Here is an 18,769-nt window from a genome sequence, read left to right as displayed (position 1 = left end):
GACTATCCGTGCCAGCCTGAGGCCAGAAGCGCCACGGTGAGCCGTGGCTCTGCAGCTTTCAAGAATTCGGAGCCCTGCTTGGGGGCGGGGGGGGGGATCGTCCTTTGGTCAGTGGGACCAGACATGCTTGGCACTTCTGGAGAAGAGGGTCTCACTTTGGGCCATCTGCTCACCACCCTCTCTGATGCCCTGAGAGCCTCTCAGCTTCCCAAGATCTCCAGCCCTTCCTGAGGCTGACTGCCCCGCCCCACGGCTTGTGTGTGGGTTGCTGGCATCGATTGATCCCCCTCTGCTGGGCAATTGCCAGGATCTCCCTCAAGGGCCGTGTCTTTCTTCTTGAGCTGGGTGTCTGTGGGGCCATTGGCCTGCTTTGGGGCTTCGCTTAGGGAGGGCCTCATTTCACGAGGGGGGGGATGTTCCCTTCTGTCAGGGGTGGGTGGGCATCAGATGCTTTCGGCCTGTGGCCAAGAGAGGAGAGGAATGGCTGTTCCTTCCCTGAAGAGACACTGGCCAAGGGGGGTTGCTGGTCCTGTGTCTGGGCCACAACTTCCATGCCTCTTTCCGTTAAGCATGAGCCCAGGACTCTGTTCCCAGCCGGGGCTGCCAGCCAACTTAAGAGAGCCCAGAATCTCAGGGCTGGAAGGGACCTCAGAGGCCTTCTAGACCAACCCCCTGCTCAAGGTGTGAACCAGCACAGAGTCTTGGTGTGTCCATCAGTGCTTTATTTTCTGTTCACCCCGTCACTTGCGCCGGCGCCCTGCCGCACGGATCTGCCTCTTGTCCTTTCGCCGGCTCCGAGCCGGCTCAGCCGGCTCTGGGTTCCCGCTGGCCAGAAGTGGCTGCGGAGGGGGCACAGAGCTCTGCCGGTGGTTGTTGGCCGAGGCCTTGTAGATCAGATGGAAAATGAAGGCGTTGCAGTACCTGCCCGGGAAGAAAGGGCAACGTGAGGGGGGGGACAGTGGCAACACGGGGCCAGGAGGACACCACCCACAAAAGGTGGGCCCCTCTGTCCCAAGGGCCACACCTGGCTTCCCTGTGTGCCAGGAGGAGGGGAGGGGAGGGGAGGAAAATTACGCAGCTGCCAGTCTCATAGGGCGGAGCTGAAGCCTGCCTCGTACCCACCAGGGCATGGCATTGTCAATGCCGGCTTGTCGGAAGGGTGAACGGAAGGGATTGATCTGGGCAGGGCTGGCAGTGCCCCCCGTGGCCATGGAGACCGCGGCCTCATCCACGGCACAGCTGTAGGCGCTGCATTCGGTGAAGTAGGCTGGCACTCGGAGGGACTGTGGGGCAGAGAAGCATCGTCATTGCCGGGAGGGGGGGGGGAGATCCAGGCTGGGGCAAGCTGGTCATCACTGCCAAGGAAGGGTGCTGAGCAGCCACCGTCGGGGTTGGGGTCTCAGTCGGGCGGCTGGGCACTGTTTCCCTCTGGCAGCAGCTCACCTGCAATCGCGGCAAAGCACTCAGCCAGGTCTCCTTCAGGGCAAAGCCAGAGTTGAACCCTGGGCAGATCAGGGGCACAATGGGGGCTGCGTTAGATGCAGAGCACAGGACCCTTCCCCACCCTTGGCCGCCCTCTTCCTCCTCGTTCTCTCACCAATTACCAGGTCCGGTTTGGGAGCCTGCAGGAGGTGGTAGGGACGGGCACTGAAGCCCAGCTGCAGCTCCCGGCGGCCTCCTTTGGCCCTGGGGGCCAAGCCGGGCAGGACGGAGACACCCCGCTCTTCCTGAAAAGAGGTGGGGGGGGGTGATCACCCATTGGGGAGGAAGGCCAAAGGCAGACGGAGAGTAGGACGTCCATCGTCCCCGGCCAGATCAGCCGAAAGATCCCTCCAGGATCCATGTGCCAGGACTGGCCCCATTCTCTAGTGGTGAAAAGGGGGGAAGAAAGACACCCCCCCCCCCCGTAGGTATAAACGGAAGGGAGGCAGACTCACATCTCTCTGCAAAAGGAACTGCTGGCCGTCCAACTCGGGGGGCAACGTGTCCCCCACAAAGAGCAGCTCCAGAGAAACGTGAGGGAGCAACACTGACAACTCCTGCGAGGGAGGGAGGGACGGGGGGAGGGAGGAAGGGAGATTGCAAACAGGCTAGCAACAGGCAATCATGTTTGGGCCTCCTTTTTAAGCCAGATCGCCCCAGCTGCCATCCTTCTGCTCCCCCACACCCCCCAGCATCCTTTGGGAGGGGTGAGGAGCAGGGGTGGGTTCTACTTACCTTTACTACCGGTTCGCAACGGGAACGTGCGTGCTTCTGCGCATGCACAGAAGCTTCTGTGCATGCGCAGATCATCCCTGATGACATCTGGGCAGGTGGACGGAGCCTTCCACCGCTTTTACTATCAAACCGGGAACAACCCAGCACTGGTGAGAGGCAGGGGAGTCCAGTGGTGGGAGTCCTCCTCCTGCCCTGGGGCTCCCACAGTCCTACAACTCCCATCTCTGGCAGGCTGCCGAGCCAGAGATTCTGCAGCAGACCTGCTTCGGTGGAGCCAGGCACAGTGCCGCCCCTCCCCAGAGACCCTTCCCTACCCAGAACACCATCAGCACGCCAAACTCCTTGCCAGCCTCCACCAAGTGGATCTTGAGGGACTGCTTGTTCAAAATGTTTAGCTCTGGAACTGAAAGGAGGGGGGAGGGGAATTAGGGACCCCACTTCAGAAGTCTCAAAGCCTTGGAGGCAGGACCCCTGCCCTTAACTGCAAGAATCCTGCAGCTCTTCTGCATGGACCTCCCCACACCCACCCCTAAGGCAGCCTCTCCCTTTGGCCAGGCCCTGGCAGGTGGTCCCAAATTTTGCACCCGTGGCCACCCGAGGGTCCTGCAGGGATGGCCAGGTTTTGGTCCCTACCCCCATAGGCCCCGCTCCCCTTCTCTGCTGCTGAGGGACCCCCACTCACAGTGCTGGGGGGCCAGCTGAGTGATGATGTAGTAGGCGGTGAGGGGATAGGTCAGCAGCACGGCCAAGGGGGCCCCCAGAGGCAGCCCCCGCCACTGGTAGTACTCTTTCCAGGATGCTGGAGGAAAAGGGTGGGGTGGGGGTGGGGGAAGAGTGATCAGATGGGGAGGGTCTGTGGAAGTACAGTAGAGGGGAAAGGAGCCATGCTCCCCCCTCACCAAAGAATGTCCGAGGCGTCGGGGGCTCTGGGGGTGCTGGGGGGAGTGCTGTCCCTCCTTCTGGCCTGAGTGCCTCAAAGGGGTTACCTGCAGAGAGAGAGAAAGTCCCCACCCCCAATTGTGGAAGGTGAGGAGACCCCTGCTTCGCCACCTCCCCTCCCTGAGTGTCCTGAGAGAGTGTTCCTGGCGGAGATACTTTTCCCACTCTTGATGGGCAAGACTGTGCCCCTTAGTCAGGGAGGGGAGGGGAGGGGCTGCACGGCCTCCTCCACCCAATTTATTCACTCCTTCATATAGGCCACGAGTTTAGGGCTCTCCAAACCTGGCAACTTTAAGACTTGTGGACTTCCATTCCCAGAATTCCTCAGCCAGTGCACTTTACTGAGGCAGTCTGGGGGTTGAAGTCCACAAGTCTTTAGGTCGCCAAGTTTGGAGAGCTGTGTGCTACTTTGGCCAGGTTCACCCTGACTCCGGGCGGCTTACAGGGTGAAACGTAGCATAAGAGAGAATGCAGAGATCAGCCACCATCCACTCTGACACTCCAAGACTGGAGGGCGACCGAGCTTGAAGGGCAGCTCCACCTGACCAAGGGGGCATGAAGGGTGCCCATTCTGCCCAGCTGGATCTGATGGACAGCAGCCACGGATGGTTCCTCAAGATAAACAGGCCATCTACTGTGAAGAGCTTTAGCGGTGACAACCAGCATCTTGAATTGTAGCCAAAATTGTAGCCAAAAATGTACAAGATGCAGTTTGTGAAGGAATGATATTGGGTGGGCCTGATGCCGGACAGAGACTGTCGCAGTTGGGAGGAGCGGTCAAGCAGGCTATTAGTCTGTAAAGGTTACATAGACACAAAAGGATCCAGAATGCCACTGAGGCTTATTTTATCGGGAAAATTGCCAGTCCGGGAAGATTTCTATGAACTGGACATAGGCACTAAGCAATAAAGTAGCTGGTTTGGACTCTTTCATGCCTGGGCCTGGTTATTTGCACCTGGCACGTTCCTCGCCACACCCACAGTTACCCATGCCTGCTGCAGCTTCCAATCCCCACTCACCACTTTGGAGGAAGGGTACAGGGGTCTTTGCAGGGCCCTTCTGCAACCCCAGGCCATAGTCGGGGGCCCTCACCAGCATGCTTTCTGCTACCCAGTATCCGCGGGTCAGCCCTCGCGCAAGCAGGAAGCCCTCCTTGTTGAAGGTATCGCTGGTCACCTCTGGGGAGGGAAGGCAGGGTTGGACCCACAGCTTAGCCCCAGTCTTTCCCTCTCTGGGATGCAGGTGCGGTGGGAGTCCTACCAGCAGCAAAGGTGAAAGGGAAGTTGGCAAGTTCTCTGGCATGGCTCATGTACCCAGCCATGCGCTGGCACCAAAACTGGTGCCCGATGTCCTCGGGGCTGCGGCTCCAGTCCAGCTTCCGGCACTTCTCTGAGCAGTAGAAGACGGCGCGGCAATGCTGGCTGGGGGAGAGAAAGAGTTGGGTAGGGGGTCACAAGGCTGGCCAAGTGGCACGGGAGGAGCAAGGCAAGCTTTCCAGAATAACAAGGATTGGAAGGGACTTTGGAAGTCTTCTAGTCTATAATTCTTCAGACAAATGACTGTCCAATCTCTTCTTAAAAACCTCCAGTGCACCCTGAGGTGACCATCAATGGCACCAGAAGCATTTCCAAATGTTGGGGCAGACTGGCAGCTGCCCCCAAACCTTGGTGGTCTGGGATAGCCCACCCCCTATCCCCAGCTCAGACAAAATGTTGTGACCGGGGAAGGGGGTGCAATTCCATCCGCTCTGCACTCACCAGGCTGTAATTTGGCCCTCAAAACTGTGTCGCTTGCACACGTGACATGCTCGCACCCGTGTGGTAGGGAAGGAGAAGGTAGGCTTGGGGCCCCAGCCCCGCATCGGGCCCTTGCTCATTCGGATGCCCAGGCGAGCAAGTAGGGGCTCCAGGGACCTGCCAGGGTTAGGGTTAGGGTTAGAGAGCGGAAAAGAGTCGGGGGGGGGGAAACAAGGAGCCTTGACCCCCCCCAAGCACCCCCTGCCTGCTCACTTGTGCAAAGCGGGGTCTCCCACGGTCAGCAGCTTCGGTCGGCGAGGCTCCCCAGCACCCAGGGGGCAGAACATGCTGTAGCAGAGCAAGGCGAGGGCCCGGGGCTCCAGTGGCTCCTGCCCAGCTGTCCCCAAGAAGCCTTCCAACAGGAAGTCAAAGCCCAGAATGGTGCCGTATTCATCAGTCACCAGCAGGAGGTGCTCAACGCGCCACAAGGGCTGCCCTACACAGCACAAAGTGGGAGGGGAGGGAGGGGCAGATTGGGGCAGTTTCAGGGGTGAAATGTAAAATTTGTTACTACAGGTTCTGTGGGCGTGGCTTGATGGAGGTAATGTGATTGGGTGGGCGTGGTCAACTTTTTTCTTTTTTTACTTTTAAAAGCATTTTTTCTACAACCTCTTTGGCCGAAGAAGTTATAGAAAAAATGCTTTTAAAGAGTTCTGATGATCCCAGTTGAGCCGTGCGATCATTAGAAGCCTTTTCTTTAACTTTTAAAAGCATTTTTTCGGCCAAAGAAAAAATGCTTTTAAAAGTAAAAAAAAAACACTCTGATGATTGCGCGGCTCAGCTGGACATGGAGGGGGAGCAGGGATTTTTGCTACCGGTTCTCCAAACCACCCGCTACCATTGCTACCAGATCGAGCGATCCGGTCCAAACCGGGAGCATTTCACCCCTGGGCAGTTTGGTGCTCACTGCAGGACTCAGGATCTTGCCCCCTCCCCCACCAGTCACCAAGACGAGATAGGCGGCAAATAAATCTAATAAATAAACAAAGCTCCTCTGGAGAACCTGGTTTTTCCTTGGCATAACCTGAAGATAGATGTGTCAGAGGGAGGAGGGGCAACCCGTGGGTTGGTGTGGGGAGTGTCTGTGGGTCAACCTCCTTGGGAGGGAGCCCAGGTGCCCCACGGTTTCTGGAGTTCAGCCCTGCCAGGACTGGCCAAAGCCAGCAGGTGGGGGAGGAGGAGAGACATCACTCTCCCACCAAGGCTTCAGCAGCAGCAGCCGACAAGATAAGTCAGCTTGATGGTGGTTACATGATGGCTAAGACTTTGACATGAGCTCAAGGAACAAAGAATATATTAGAAGAACCATCAATATTGGGAGAAGGAGAGAAGGAAAGGGAAGGAGGGAGAGGGAGAGGGCAGGGCAGGGCAATGTAGGATAAGCTTAGTAATAACTGGAAAGATAGAAAATAAGTAAAAGCGGGGCTTAAGTCTTTTTTTAAAAAACAAAACTCTTCCTGGGAAAACAGGAGATGAGGAAGAGGGGCTGGAGGAGCCAAGACATCCTGGGGAGCCCTTCTCCCAGCTTACAAGCCCCAACTGCCTCCCACACCCCCAGGTTGGCCTGGGGTGAGGCTAAGCAAAGGTCAAAGGTCGCAGGTATGCTCTGCCCAGCGGCTTCTGCCGCAGCTCTGAGCCCTTCGGCCACAAACCTGTCTCTGTGGTGCCATCAGTATCCTCCTCTTCCTCCTCCTCCTCCTCCTCCTCCGCCCCCCCGGCCCCCACAAAGGTGATGAAGCGCTCCAGGTCCTGCAGGGCTAGAGCCTCCTCACTGTAGAAGCGGCCACCCAGCTGCTGCCCGGGGTCGGCCACCGTGAAGGCCAGGTTGCGGTTTGGCAGCAGGTGCAGGATCCAGAGGGCTGGGTCAGGCGGCAGGCGGCGGATGGAGCTCTCCTGCCTCTTGCGCCGCTCGCTGCCCCGGCGGCAGATGGCGTCCAGCAGGAAGCGCTGGTACCAGCCGAAGAGAAGCTCGGCAAAGTCCAGGATCTCTGCCCGGTAGCCGGTCACAAACTCCATGCCTGTGGAGGAAGGCCATCCTGTAAGTGGCAAAGTGGCCTCCCCAAAGCACCCAGGAGGGGGGGACCCCGGATCAGCCAGGGCTGGGGCAGGAGCACTGCTTTCCCGGAGGGGCCCAAGCCCCCCTTTCCCAGAGTGTGAGTTGTGGGGGTTCTTGATGGTCACTGGGAGGGGGCCACAGCTTCAGCCCATTCCCCAACAGCGGCCCAGGCTGGATTCCCCCACTCCTGCCTTTGCCTGGGGGCCAGGCCATCCCCCCACCCTCTTGGCCCAGCCTGCCTCCTGTCTACCTGAAGTGAGTACCGCCACCTCTTCAAAGGTAAATAGCCAGGGGTTTCCCGGGTTGCGCTGCGACATCAGGGGTTCCGGAACCCACCTGCCTCCTCCTGCCCAGCAGCCCCCCGGCCCCCCCCAGCAAAGGCATCTTGGGCAGGGCCTGTGTTTGCTGCCCTCGTCAGGACTGCTGGTCCAGGAGGCTGCTCTGGGGTCTCAATGGCCCCCCAAAATAAATAAAACAATAAATAAAAAAGCAAAGAGCGGGGCACATACCAGATTTCCAGGCAGGAAACTCTGCCAGATGAGCGAATTGCACTCTATTGAAAGGCCACATTAACAAAATTGTGCACACAGCCTGACCAGTTGGGGGGTGGGGGTGGGATTTATTTTTATTTTATTTATTTTTATTTATTTTTATTTTGTCACAACAATATATGTAGGAATCATACAAAAGATTATATAGTATATAAACATATATGAGTAAATGAGGTTCCCCTCTGAACTTCTTCCTCCACCCATTAGCCTCCCCACTCCATGGCTGCCCATTTTTTCTTTTTTTTTTCTTTTTTTTTTCATAAAAAAGTTTTATTTTTACAATCATATCAAACAGCTCATCCAGTGTACAGTTATATACAATTAGTCGGGCTTGCCCAGTCACCACCCCCCTTTTTAACACTCTTCCCTCTTCTACCTTCTTCTACTTTCCAGACCTTCGTCTCCTTCTCTTATCTACATCCTCTCCTCCCTCCACCCTACACCTTCCTTCTCCCTCTTCTACCCCTCTTCCTTCCTCTTCTCCTCTTTCCTACCTCCTACTCTCTCCTCTTTTCTCCCTCCCCATCGTTCTAAAATGGTAACTGGTCAGACCCGACCCTACATTAATTATATTTATACATCTTCAATAATCCCTGCACATTAACCATCACTCCATCCTTTACCCTCAACCCCCAATTCCCTCCCCTTACCCCCACCCCCACCTCGACTTCCCAGAACAAAATGCAGGGTATCAAAACTAACAATCATAATCCAAAATAATTCCTAAATTATAATCTCTAGTCACCCCACACATAATCACACTCTCAATTCCCCTCTCCTTCAAAAATATATCTAATACAAAATATTTCCTAAATTTACTTATATGCTATTCGATATTTTTTTATCTGATACTTATTTTGAATATAATCAATCCACATTTTCCATTCTAAAATATATTTTTCTTGTGTATAGTCTTTCAAGTAAGCAGACATTTTTGCCATTTCTGCCAGATTTGATACTTTGAGTGTCCATTCTTCAATTGTAGGTAATTCTTCTTTCTTCCAATATTGAGCAATCAAAAGTCTCGTGGCTGTTATTAAGTTCAAAATCAATTTAGTCTCTATAGCTGTACAATCCATAATTATTCCTAGTAAAAAGAACTGCGGGGTAAACTTAATCTTCTTTTTCAAAATATTCTGCATGATCCACCATACTTTAATCCAAAATGCTTTAACTTTTTTACAAGTCCACCATATATGGTAATAAGTGGCATCTTCACAATCGCATCTTTCTTCCTGATGCTGTTCCCCAGGCAGCCTCTCTTCTCCACCCCCGTTCCCACGTAGAAGCCCAGGGCCTCACCTGCCAAGACCATCCTCTCCCGTATTACAGCAACCTCAAGTGGGAAGGGCCCCTAGAGGCCATCCATTCCACACACACACACACCAGGGCATCCCTGTCCCTTTCCCCCCCATCCCATTCACATGCATCCAGCCAGGCCAGGCCACTTTCTGACCGCAGAGCCCTGTCGCCTGCCACTTGAGCTTCCTCGGTGAGCTTCATGTCCCTGGGATTTGAGGGTGCTCAGCTTGGGGTTCCCTCCAGATCATGGAGGGGGAGGGCATACCCAGTTCCCTCCCACATTGCTCTGCCTGTTTCCATTGCCTCAACTACTTGAGCAAGATTAAGGGCATCCATTTTTGAGGGTGACTCCCTGGGGAAGTGAACCCATCTAAATGCAGGCTCTCCACTACATGCCCATTTTGTCATGGCACGTAACCGGGTGCACTTGTGCCAGAGCCCTACATGGGTCTCTTCTGCCACACCTGGGCTAGGTCTGAGGTCGAGACCCCCAGCCCCTTCCTGCTGTTGCTGCTGCTAGACCTTCGGCAGCTGTGAATGAGTTGCTGTCCTCCCCTCTCACACAAGCAGGGCTGAGCTGGAGTGAGCCGCCTTCTTTCCTCACAGCTAGACTGGGGGGAGGGGTACGTTGGCCGTTGGGTCCCACTGGCGTTGGGAGGAAAACACCAAACTCAAGGCCCTACCACATACCCCAAGGCTCACCATGGCGGAAGCAAGAAGCCTCTGAGCCTGCGGAGAAGCTTGCCAAGTGCTCAGCTGAAGCTGGATGGGTGAGGGGCATGCGGGGGATCATCTCTATTTCTTACCCTGACTTGCCCTGCCACTTCCTCTGCTCCACCGGCGAGGGATCCTACCCCCATTCCACTGTTTTTGGGGGCTTCCCTCCCAACGCCACACGAGCAGAGAGCCAGGCGTATCCAAGAATATTTATTGAACTGCCAAGCCAAGCTGAGGGAATCCCTCACATTGCTTGGCATCCTTTGAGTCTCCCCACACCGGTGGCCCTTCCTCGCTGGTTGCTCCTCAGCGCAGGCCCAAGAGCAGCACCGCCAGGGCAGCAGAGCAGAGCATAGGTGGGGGGGGCAAGGGGTCACCGCCGCTGTCCACATTAGCCCAGAGATCGTTGTGCTTCTCGTGCTGCAGGGGAGAGCTGACAGGGATCTGGGGCACGCGGAAGGGGCGCCCATCGTGTGCTGATGTCTGCTCCAGCCAGGAGTGGTAGTTGGAGACCTGCGTGTAGACGCCTGGGCTGCGGGGGGCCGCGCAGCTGCGACCCCAACTCACAATGCCCACTTGGTACCAGCGCCGGGGGCTGCCGTGGCCGCTGTGGCTGGGCGGGAGACACATCAGGGGCCCCCCGCTGTCCCCCTGCAGAGGTGAGAGAAGGAGGGAATCGAGGAGGGGCTGGGACATGAGGGGGGAGGAGGAAGGGCAGGGAGTCCAGTGGGGCAGAATTGAGCAGGAATGCCACCCCTTCCACACCCCTGCGAGAGGTCCCTTCGACTCTTCTACTGAGCCCAGCAGCCCATGCGAGGTGGGTAGACAAGGCTGTTGAGGGAGAAAGCAAGCATGAGCCTCTGGGGCCGAGGGGAACCTGGGCTGGTGCATGGGGCTGCCCCATGCATCCCCTGGTCCAGGCGCTGGTCAACCATCCTGGGAATCAGCCGGTTTCCTTGGCAAGCAGTCTGAGCCGGGTGATGGGCAGGCTGGCTGCTAGGCCTGCCCAGCTCTCCCCCCCACAGACCTCAGACCCCTCTGAGTTGCTCCTCCTCTGAGGCAGTGTCTGGGTCTTGCCTTGGCCAGGCACATGCATGTGGGGTGTGGGGTGTGGGGCAGCCAAGGTGGTTCCTACCTGGCAGGCGTCCCGGCCGCCCTCCTCAAACCCGGCGCACACCATGTTCCTGGTGATGGAGTGCAGCCACCGCAGGCACAGTGTCCAGTCTACCAGGCCCACTTGAATGTCCAACAACTCAAGGGAGGCAAAGTCTGAGCCTAGAGGGGATCAAGCCGGGGGTGGGGGGAGAGACGGTGGCAGTGGCTTAGCTCTCAGCCCCAGAGATTCTCCCCTGGGCAGTAGGCAGTGACCAGATCTGATTCAGGGGGAGGACGGGAGCCAGGCAAATGGGATTCTGATCCCTTCTGGGTTCACCAGCTCTTAAAGATCAGAGGCACGGGGAGCCACATTTAATGCGGGGGGACACCACCACGACACGTGCATTCGTGCTGAGCGGAGCAGATTAGGTTTAAGGAACAAATTTCCCTTTTAGAAAAGGAGAAGAAAAGACCCAGGCATAACAGAGAACTTCCTACTCAATTGTGATGTTTACAGCTGAACCCAAAATGCTCTTTGCCCACCACCAGGCTGATAGTAGCCCCTTCCCCAGGGGAGGTCTGGAAGAGAACAGGCAATCAGGAGGGACAGGACAGCAGCAAGAGCCTTTATGTTAGGCTCGGACAATGGGGAGATTGGGGAGGAACTTGGGCCAGTGCTGGAGTCTGGGGAAGGCTCTTGCGGATGCTCTGTGTCAGACACAGAGATAGAGCGAGGGCCGTCCAATGTTTCCCAGCCACCGGAGAGGCAACTGCCTTTGGAGGCTGAGATGAGTGAGGAGGAGGAACAGCTGGGGCCTGTTCCAGACGCACGTATGCACAGAGCTGTTAGGAGAGGAGAACAACGGAGGACAAGGAATCGATTCGGGAAGAAAGGCACGTGTGGATGCTGAATGGCCCCTCCCTGGCTGGGGAATAAAGAGAAGGAAAGGGGAGTGGTTGTCATAGGAGACAATCGTTCGTATTTCTGAAGATTTTGCTCATGGTGTTTCGTGCCCCAAAGACTGCTTGCCAGAACTTAATTTGCAGCCTTTCAGCTGGGAGCTCATATCAAGGAACTGATAAGGTCTGTTACTGCCTTTAACTCCTTGAAGGACTCTTGCCTGGACTTTTCGGTGGGTGGATGCCATTAAATCACAAGAGGTAAATAAAGATGGGGGTTTCGTGACCAGAGTCTGTTTCTTGCTTTTGCTGGGCCAGAACACTTTGCGGCGAGTCTAAAGCAACGGAGGGCCAGGCCTCGGGCATGCCGCTCAGGGTTTCTTAAAGGCTTCTGTAAACTGATGGAGACTGAGCAGAAACAGAGGGAGACAGGGCAGCGGGTGAAGACTGGTTTTCTCGCATGCTGGAGGGTAGGACCAGAAAAAGGACCGAAAAAGACCGGATGGAAATTCAAGTCACAAACTGGCAAGAACAGTTTTGCAGTAGAAATGGAACCTTCCCCCTCACTGGGGGTCCTCAAACACAACTATCAGTGTGGGGTGCTCTGGTGAGCAGAGGGTTGGACTAGATGATCCTGGATGCCCCCTCTATGGCTCCACGAGAGGGTCTTCTTCTCTGATGCCCACAGCCAGCTCCCCTCTGGGGCAATAATTCTCGGCAGAGAGCGAGGCCTCCTGAGGAAGGCTGGGCAGAGCCACCTTGTGAGAAGCATCAAAGGCCGACAGAGAGCTGCAGGTGCGGCAGTTGTCGGATCTCTTTGGGCCGTGCCATGCAGAAGCCTCGGCTGTGGAGCCAGCTGTTGACAGGGAAGGCCACCAGGAATGAGAAGAGAGCTCTGCTAAAGGGCCGGGGCAAGGCCCCCTGGTTCACTTTGCAGGGTGTGGGTGCCTGTGCAAAGAGGCGGGGCCCTTGGGTTCCTGCTGGGCTGCTGGGGGAGGGGGGGAGAAGCGCCCGGCTCACCAGCTTTGGTGAGGCCCCAGCCGGCGACAAAGCAGCTCTCCCACATGCTGTTGTCCGGGACGATGGTGCGGTCCGGCAGGCAGAGGGCGGTGTGGAACCAGCTGTGGGGGATGGGCTTGTGCAGCAGCAGCAGCGCCAGATCGTTGTTGTAGGTCTTGGGGTTGTAGAGTGGGTGGAGGTGGATCTTCCGTACCCAGCGTGTGACGTTGTTCCTGCCCAGGTAGTTGCTTCCTGCTGCCACCCTGATGCCTTTCCTGTATGGGAGAGGGGGGCAGGGCAGGCAAATGGTCAGTGGGGGGGGGGCAGAGCAGCAAAGGGTCCGTGTGAGCAGGAGATGCAGAGTGCCAGCCAGAGCCCGACCCTTCCTGGCATCGAAGAGCCCCAGAAGCTCTTCTCCTGCTAGGGGCAGCTCTTCCGCTGTGGGCATGGAAGACTGGCAAGGAGGAGAAAGGAGCATCTGTAGCCAAGGGGGTCACTCTGGTCACTGAGGGGTCTTTGCTGCCTCCATGTAGGGGGGCTTCCAGGCAACAAGGGAGACTCTGCTGAGAAGGGCTGCAGAAGGAAGCAGGGCTGCCCCCCTTCATGACCTACTGCCCCCCCCAGCTGTCCCCTTGACCAGTTACCTTCTGTCTGTGAAGCAGTGAGCTGCAGACAGCACCCACCAGGGGTGCACGATGCTCCCCCCGCAGAAGTGGTAGGAGCTGGTCTGAATGCTGACCACCCAGGGCCATTTCCCAGCACGAGCCTTTGTACCCCCCACAATGCGGGCATTGCCTAAAAGGGAGGCATGGGGTGCATCAAAATCTGGTCGGTAGCCACAGCCTAAGAGAGAGAAGAAGTCCCCGTATTAGGTGGTCCCTGCTGCTCCCCCCCCCGCTGGACTCATTGAGTTGGTTGGGATGCCCTGCCAGTCCGTCTCAAAGAGACCCCACTCTTCTGGAGGAATCGGAGCCCCACGCGGCTCTTCTGGATCTTTGAAGGCGGGTTTGACTTGGCAGCCCAGCCTGGGGGCTCAAGGGCCCCCTTGGGGTCTCCAGTGGGACAGCTAGGCATCCTGACCCTGCTGGGCCAGCTCTGCCCCGATAAGCATCTCCTTTGAGTGCACTGTTCTGAAGGCCCAGGGGCCACATGCCACCAGGGCAGCCTCAGGTGAGACAGCCTTCGGCCTTTGCTGCCCCTGACATCACAAGTCTGCTGTGACCTCAGGAGGGCCAAAGGGGCTGCCCTCCACCTGCTCTGCCCAAGGTGGGGGGGGGGCGCTTCTGCCAGTAACCCCCCCTCTGAAATGCCCCCGAAACCTTGTGCGTGAGCACCGCTCCCTTGCAACAGGAGCAGGCAAGCTAGCAGCACCAGGGAGTCCATGCGGCACTCCAGAGCCAGTGGGCGTGCCCTTTGCGTGTGGGCGGGGCTCCAGCCACACCCCATAGTAGCATCACAGAGCTCCAAGTATTGACCTCACCGGTGCAGAGCCGCCGCCCTCCTTGCGGCCCTTCCACGGGTAGGTGGGGGCTCTAAGCCCAGAAGGGGCCTGCAGCGGCGGGCTCCCTTTAGCCATCGCTGTCAGCAGCAGGTGGCCCCAACCTGGCGCCCTGTCGTAGGCAGCCAAGCAGAGCCGTTCCGCGGCGCTCACCACAAAGCCTCGACGGGGCGGCTGGCAACCTGCGAAGAGACGGGATTTCGGCCAGAGCGCCGTAGCCGATTGGGGCACCGAAGTTAAGCACTCAACGCCCGATCGGCCCTCCCTGCCATGCCCGAAATGGGAAGGGCAGAGCAAGACGCCGCCTGCCTGCCCCATCCGGCCAGAGCTCTGGACGGGAGCCTTTTCACCCTCCCAGGAAGCGGCCGGCAGCGGTGCTGGGCTAAGCAGGAAAGCAGGGCGGGCAGCGGGTAGAAACCTCACCCGGAGCCCAGCTCTCCTCCGCGCTTGTTGGCTCGCCAAGTGGCCGGGTACAACCCGCCTCACCCGCCGCCGCCTTCTCCCCGCGAGAGGCGTCGAGGCCCCGCGCCCGCCTAGCTCAGCCTCTGCCCACGGGCGGCGCTTGGGCAAGTTCTGGAGGCGCCGGAAAGCCCCTCGCACTTCCCCTGCCTGGGCGCCTTTCGCTTTTGTCCTCGGGGACAGAGGAGGAGGAAGAGGGCTGGCGATGGCGGCGGGCGAGTGGAGCGGGGGCTCCGACCTCCGTTTCGCCCAGAGGCGCAACCCGCTGCTGCTGCTGCTGCTGCTGCCGCTGTTGCTGCCCGCCCGGCCAGGTGAGGCGCCCCGGCGGCGGTCTCGGGAGCCCCGGGTCGGGGGGGAGGCGTCCCCGTTCCCTCCTGACATCGGCTCTGCCTACCACAGCCCTCGGGAACGAGGGGGGAGCCGCCGGGAGCTGCCAGTGTGAGAAATACAGCACCGAGCCGGAGCTGGTCAGGCGGTTCTCCGACCGTCTGGTGGCCTGGGAGCGCTGCAGGGGCCTGATCAGGTGAGCCCCATCCCATAATAGCCGTCCTTTTCCTGCTGGGAGTCGAGCCTGGCTGCCAGCTGCCCCCCTTTGCCCTCCTCTTTGGCAGGTTCATCTTTCCGAAGAATCTGGTATGTGGCTTGGACGACGCCCCCTGGGTGCTCCGGCTCATCTCTCGGAAGGGGGAGAAGCGTGAGTCTGCCCCAAAGGGAGGGGGGTGGGACCGAGAGCTCCCCCTCAGTGCTGCAGACGCATTTGAGAGAGACCTCTATTGTTTGCCTGCAGTCCCTGCATTAGAATAGAATAGAATAGAATAGAATAGAATAGAATAGAATAGAATAGAATAGAATAGAATAGAATTTTATTGGCCAAGTGTGATTGGACACACAAGGAATTTGTTTTGATGCATATGCTCTCAGTGTACATAAAAGAAAAGATACGTTCATCAAGGTACAACATTTACAACACAATTGATGGTCAATATATCAATATAAATCATAAGGATTGCCAGCAACAAGTTATAGTCATATAGTCATAAGTGGAAAGAGATTGGTGATGGGAACTATGAGACGATTAATAGTAGTGCAGATTCAGTAAATAGTCTGACAGTGTTGAGGGAATTATTTGTTTAGCAGAGTGATGGCCTTCGGGAAAAAACTGTTCTTGTGTCTAGTTGTTCTGGTGTGCAGTGCTCTATAGCGTCGTTTTGAGGGTAGGAGTTGAAACAGTTTATGTCCAGGATGCGAGGGGTCTATGAATATTTTCACTGCCCTCTTCTTGATTCGTGCAGTATACAGGTCCTCAATGGAAGGCAGGTTGGTAGCAATTATTAAGTCTGGCAATTTTTTTAATTGCCAGACTTAAAAACAGTCCATCACACACCCACCCACCGCAGGAATCTGTCACAGGGGGACTCTGGGGGGTGTACAAGTAAAATATTAAAGGTATAAAAACTGAATGTAAACTTTAAAAGTTTGAAAAAGAGGAAAGGCTACTTAAAGTCCGACAAAGTTAAAGAAAAGGTGGGTGGGAGGAGGGCCTTCAGGGTCTAGCCAGCCCCACAGCCCCTGTGAGCCCCAGGCAAGATGGCAGAGCCGGGTCTTCAGATGTTTCTGAAAAGACAGGGGACTGGGGGGGGGCACCTCTTCCCTGGGGAGAGAATGTTCCCCAGGGGCAACGGCAGGGAAGGCTCTCCTCCCCCCCACCAGTTGGAATTCATTGCCTGGCAGGGCCTGCGACATCCCTTGCCCGCCTAACACTACTTCCTTTTCTTCCTAAAAGGGAAGGGGTCTGCTAGGGTCAACTCCTCTGAGAGAAGTTGCCAACCCAGCTGCACCAGCCATGCCCCACTTCAGCCTCTGAGCTCGGTGGGGTCCACCCCGGTGGTTCCGATGGAGACGCTGTCACAACAGGTGCCGAGGGAGACTCCGCCATCGCAGTGGCTGCTGGCCTTGACCCACACAACAGCCGCCCCAGCTCTAGAGAGTGTCTGGAGAGTTGTGCTGTCCAGGAATGGTAAGGCTGGAGGCGAAGGGGGCTTGGGGCGGGGCTTATGGGAAGGGCACTCACTCCTGGTCTGATTGCAGCAGGTGCCGTTGCCGAGGTCAGCCCCACCCAATTTGGCCAAGAGGAGGGTGTGCCACGGTGGCACCAGACTGCTGTCCTGTCTGCGCTGGGCATCGTCCTGTTCTTTGTGGTCATTGGCCTGCTGTGCTGGTGGAGGCCGCCCAGGAGAGGCTGCCAGGCAGCCCTGACCTCTGAGCAACAGGTGGGCTTCCTGCCCAGGTTCATCTTCTCTGCTGCTCTGGTTCCCCTCCGTATTTGGGATGCCCGGAACAGGAGAACGATGGCACTCCTTTCCAGAACTTCCGGGGCAAGATGGAGAAGGTGGTGCAAGAGAAGGGGCCTTTGCTGCAGCCACTATCTGGAAATGAGGGGGTCTCCACCTCCCACATCCTTTGTCAGACATGGCATGCCAAACTCTGGGAGCAGGAAAGGAATTGTGGCAAAGCAGAACAGAGGCTGCTCTGCCCACTTTCTCTGGGCCCCTTTTTTCTGGGCTCCTTCTCAGCCATCCCTGCCCCACAGGCTCCCTCTGGAGTTGGCCTGGGGGCTGTCACCCACCAGAGAAGCTGCTCTTCCTTTGAGGCGCATGGCCGGCCCCTGGGGGAGCGGGGGAAGGGCTCGCACGCCAGCTGCGAAGGGAACTCAGACCCAGAGGGCTGGTCAGAATTTCAAGGGGGAAAGGGCAGATGTTCAGCTGTTGGGAAACCTCTGGAAGGGGGAGAACTGAGCCCCACGGGTACCTGTATTCCACTTTGTAGCCATCTTGCTATGTGCCCACCCCCTGCACAGCAGTCCCTAATGCTTCATTCTGGAGCTAATTCCGATTCTCCTTTTCAGGTGTGGATGTTACAGAGACCCGGAGGGGCCCCCACTTGGAGGCCCAGAGCAGATGCAGCCGCTGGCTCAGGCTATGGGGGCTGAGGGGTGTGTGTGCACAGAAGGGAACTGTGTCCTGTGGATTCAGGAATGTCCTCCCTTCACCTGAGGCTGACACTGTTCTTGTGGACCTTTCACTTTTTCTTCTGACAAATAAAAGTATATTTTTGTAGAAAACACAGCTTCCGCTAGTGAGTTTTCTGGCCAGAAGCCTGATTCAGCAGAAGCATGACTCATGTCTGGCCAGTGCTTCCTTCCCCACTTCTGCTAGCACATCTGATCCTTCAAGGGGTTTTCCAGCTGATGTTGGAACAAGCTGAACTGGGGTGTGTGTGACATCTTGCTCCCCCCCCCCAGGAGTTGTTTCACAGGGCACCGAGTGCAAAACAGCCTGCACTGAACTGGTGTAAGAAGTGAGGGGAGGAGGGCTGTGGGTGAAAAAGAAACAAGGCCTGGGAAGTTCCAGACCAAATATTTGCAAACAAAGGACAGCCAAGTGTAGCAACTTCTGAGATTGGCTGAAAGAGGGGTGGGGGTCTGGGGAGGGGGAAGCTGGGCGAGGCAGAAATTGCAAATGCTGGACACCTGGAGCAAAAACAGCGTTACTGTTCAGATCTTTGTGCAAGTTTAATATGTAAAATTGAGACCTGCATTTTTAATGTTTGGCCCTAAAATTCGCCTTGACAGACGCCGATTGAAAGCGGGAGCCATGCTGCATCCATCGGGAGCTGCATTCGGGGGCCACCAGGTCCCTTCCCTGCCCCACATACCAATGTCTGGCCACACGCTAGACGCAGGGCTGGGCAACTATGGCCCCTTTATGACCTATGGACTTCAACTCCCAGAATTCCTGAGCCAGCATGCTGGCTCAGGAATTCTGGGAGTTGAAGTCCATAGGTCATAAAGGGGCCATAGTTGCCCAGCCCTACGCTAGAGATTCTTCTCCTCCACCATGATACCAGTTGCTCCACAGTTGGGCGTGGAGTGGTGGTGGGTGGACCGGAGAAGCTCTGGCTCCCCCCCTACAACAGTTTTATGGGCCTGAAAAGCCACAGGCACCCAGGAGACCTTCAGCCTTCCAGGACAAGGGTTACACTTGGCACGTTCTGGTTTCTCCACAAATGCCAGAAGAGACAGATGTGTGTGTGTGTGTGTGTGAGAGAGAGAGACCATGACATCTTTGTGTAAACCGCAGCTCAGCTGTGCTGGGGTGGCACAGAGCCTGGGATGACATCCCTCCCGCACCCTTTCCTTTCCTGCTACTGGGGGCTTGCCCAGCCTTTGTCTGGAATTTCC

General features: G+C 56.8%; 2 protein-coding genes across 2 annotated transcripts; both read right to left on the bottom strand.

The window, feature by feature from the left end:
* Window positions 1-421: 421 nt before the first annotated feature.
* Window positions 422-6,968, bottom strand: ZMYND15 (zinc finger MYND-type containing 15). The gene is made up of 14 exons (XM_058180262.1): window positions 6,605-6,968; window positions 5,166-5,388; window positions 4,914-5,069; window positions 4,417-4,577; window positions 4,195-4,334; window positions 3,698-3,950; window positions 3,117-3,203; window positions 2,900-3,016; window positions 2,532-2,620; window positions 1,938-2,039; window positions 1,598-1,727; window positions 1,444-1,529; window positions 1,123-1,283; window positions 422-921 (listed from the first exon to the last, which is right to left on the bottom strand). Exons 1-14 carry the CDS (start codon window positions 6,966-6,968, stop codon window positions 741-743), a joined length of 2,250 nt encoding a protein of 749 aa, XP_058036245.1. The 3' UTR covers window positions 422-740.
* A 1,262-nt stretch (window positions 6,969-8,230) lies between these two features.
* Window positions 8,231-14,608, bottom strand: LOC131196853 (serine protease 55-like; the record flags this gene model as incomplete). Its single annotated transcript, XM_058180259.1, has 5 exons — window positions 8,231-10,229; window positions 10,714-10,853; window positions 12,594-12,847; window positions 13,217-13,415; window positions 14,494-14,608. Coding segments are annotated over 5 exons (1,053 nt in total), but the record flags the coding sequence as incomplete, so codon positions are not given.
* Between the last annotated feature and the right edge of the window lie 4,161 nt (window positions 14,609-18,769).

This window comes from Ahaetulla prasina, chromosome 4 (genome assembly GCF_028640845.1).
Source record: "Ahaetulla prasina isolate Xishuangbanna chromosome 4, ASM2864084v1, whole genome shotgun sequence".
Lineage (NCBI taxonomy): Eukaryota > Metazoa > Chordata > Lepidosauria > Squamata > Colubridae > Ahaetulla > Ahaetulla prasina.
The sequence above is the reverse complement of the archived record's forward strand: the minus strand, read 5'-3'. Positions and strand labels throughout refer to the sequence as shown.

Coding starts and splice junctions, on each gene's coding strand:
- ZMYND15 (XM_058180262.1), bottom strand. CDS start 6,968: ATGGAGTTTGTGACCGGCTACCGGGCAGAGATCCTGGACTTTGCCGAG. Junction 2,040..2,531: donor GCGTGCTGATGGTGTTCTGG/GTAGGGAAGGGT, acceptor CCTCCCTCGCAG/GAGTTGTCAGTGTTGCTCCC. Junction 1,530..1,597: donor CAAACCGGACCTGGTAATTG/GTGAGAGAACGA, acceptor CATCTAACGCAG/CCCCCATTGTGCCCCTGATC.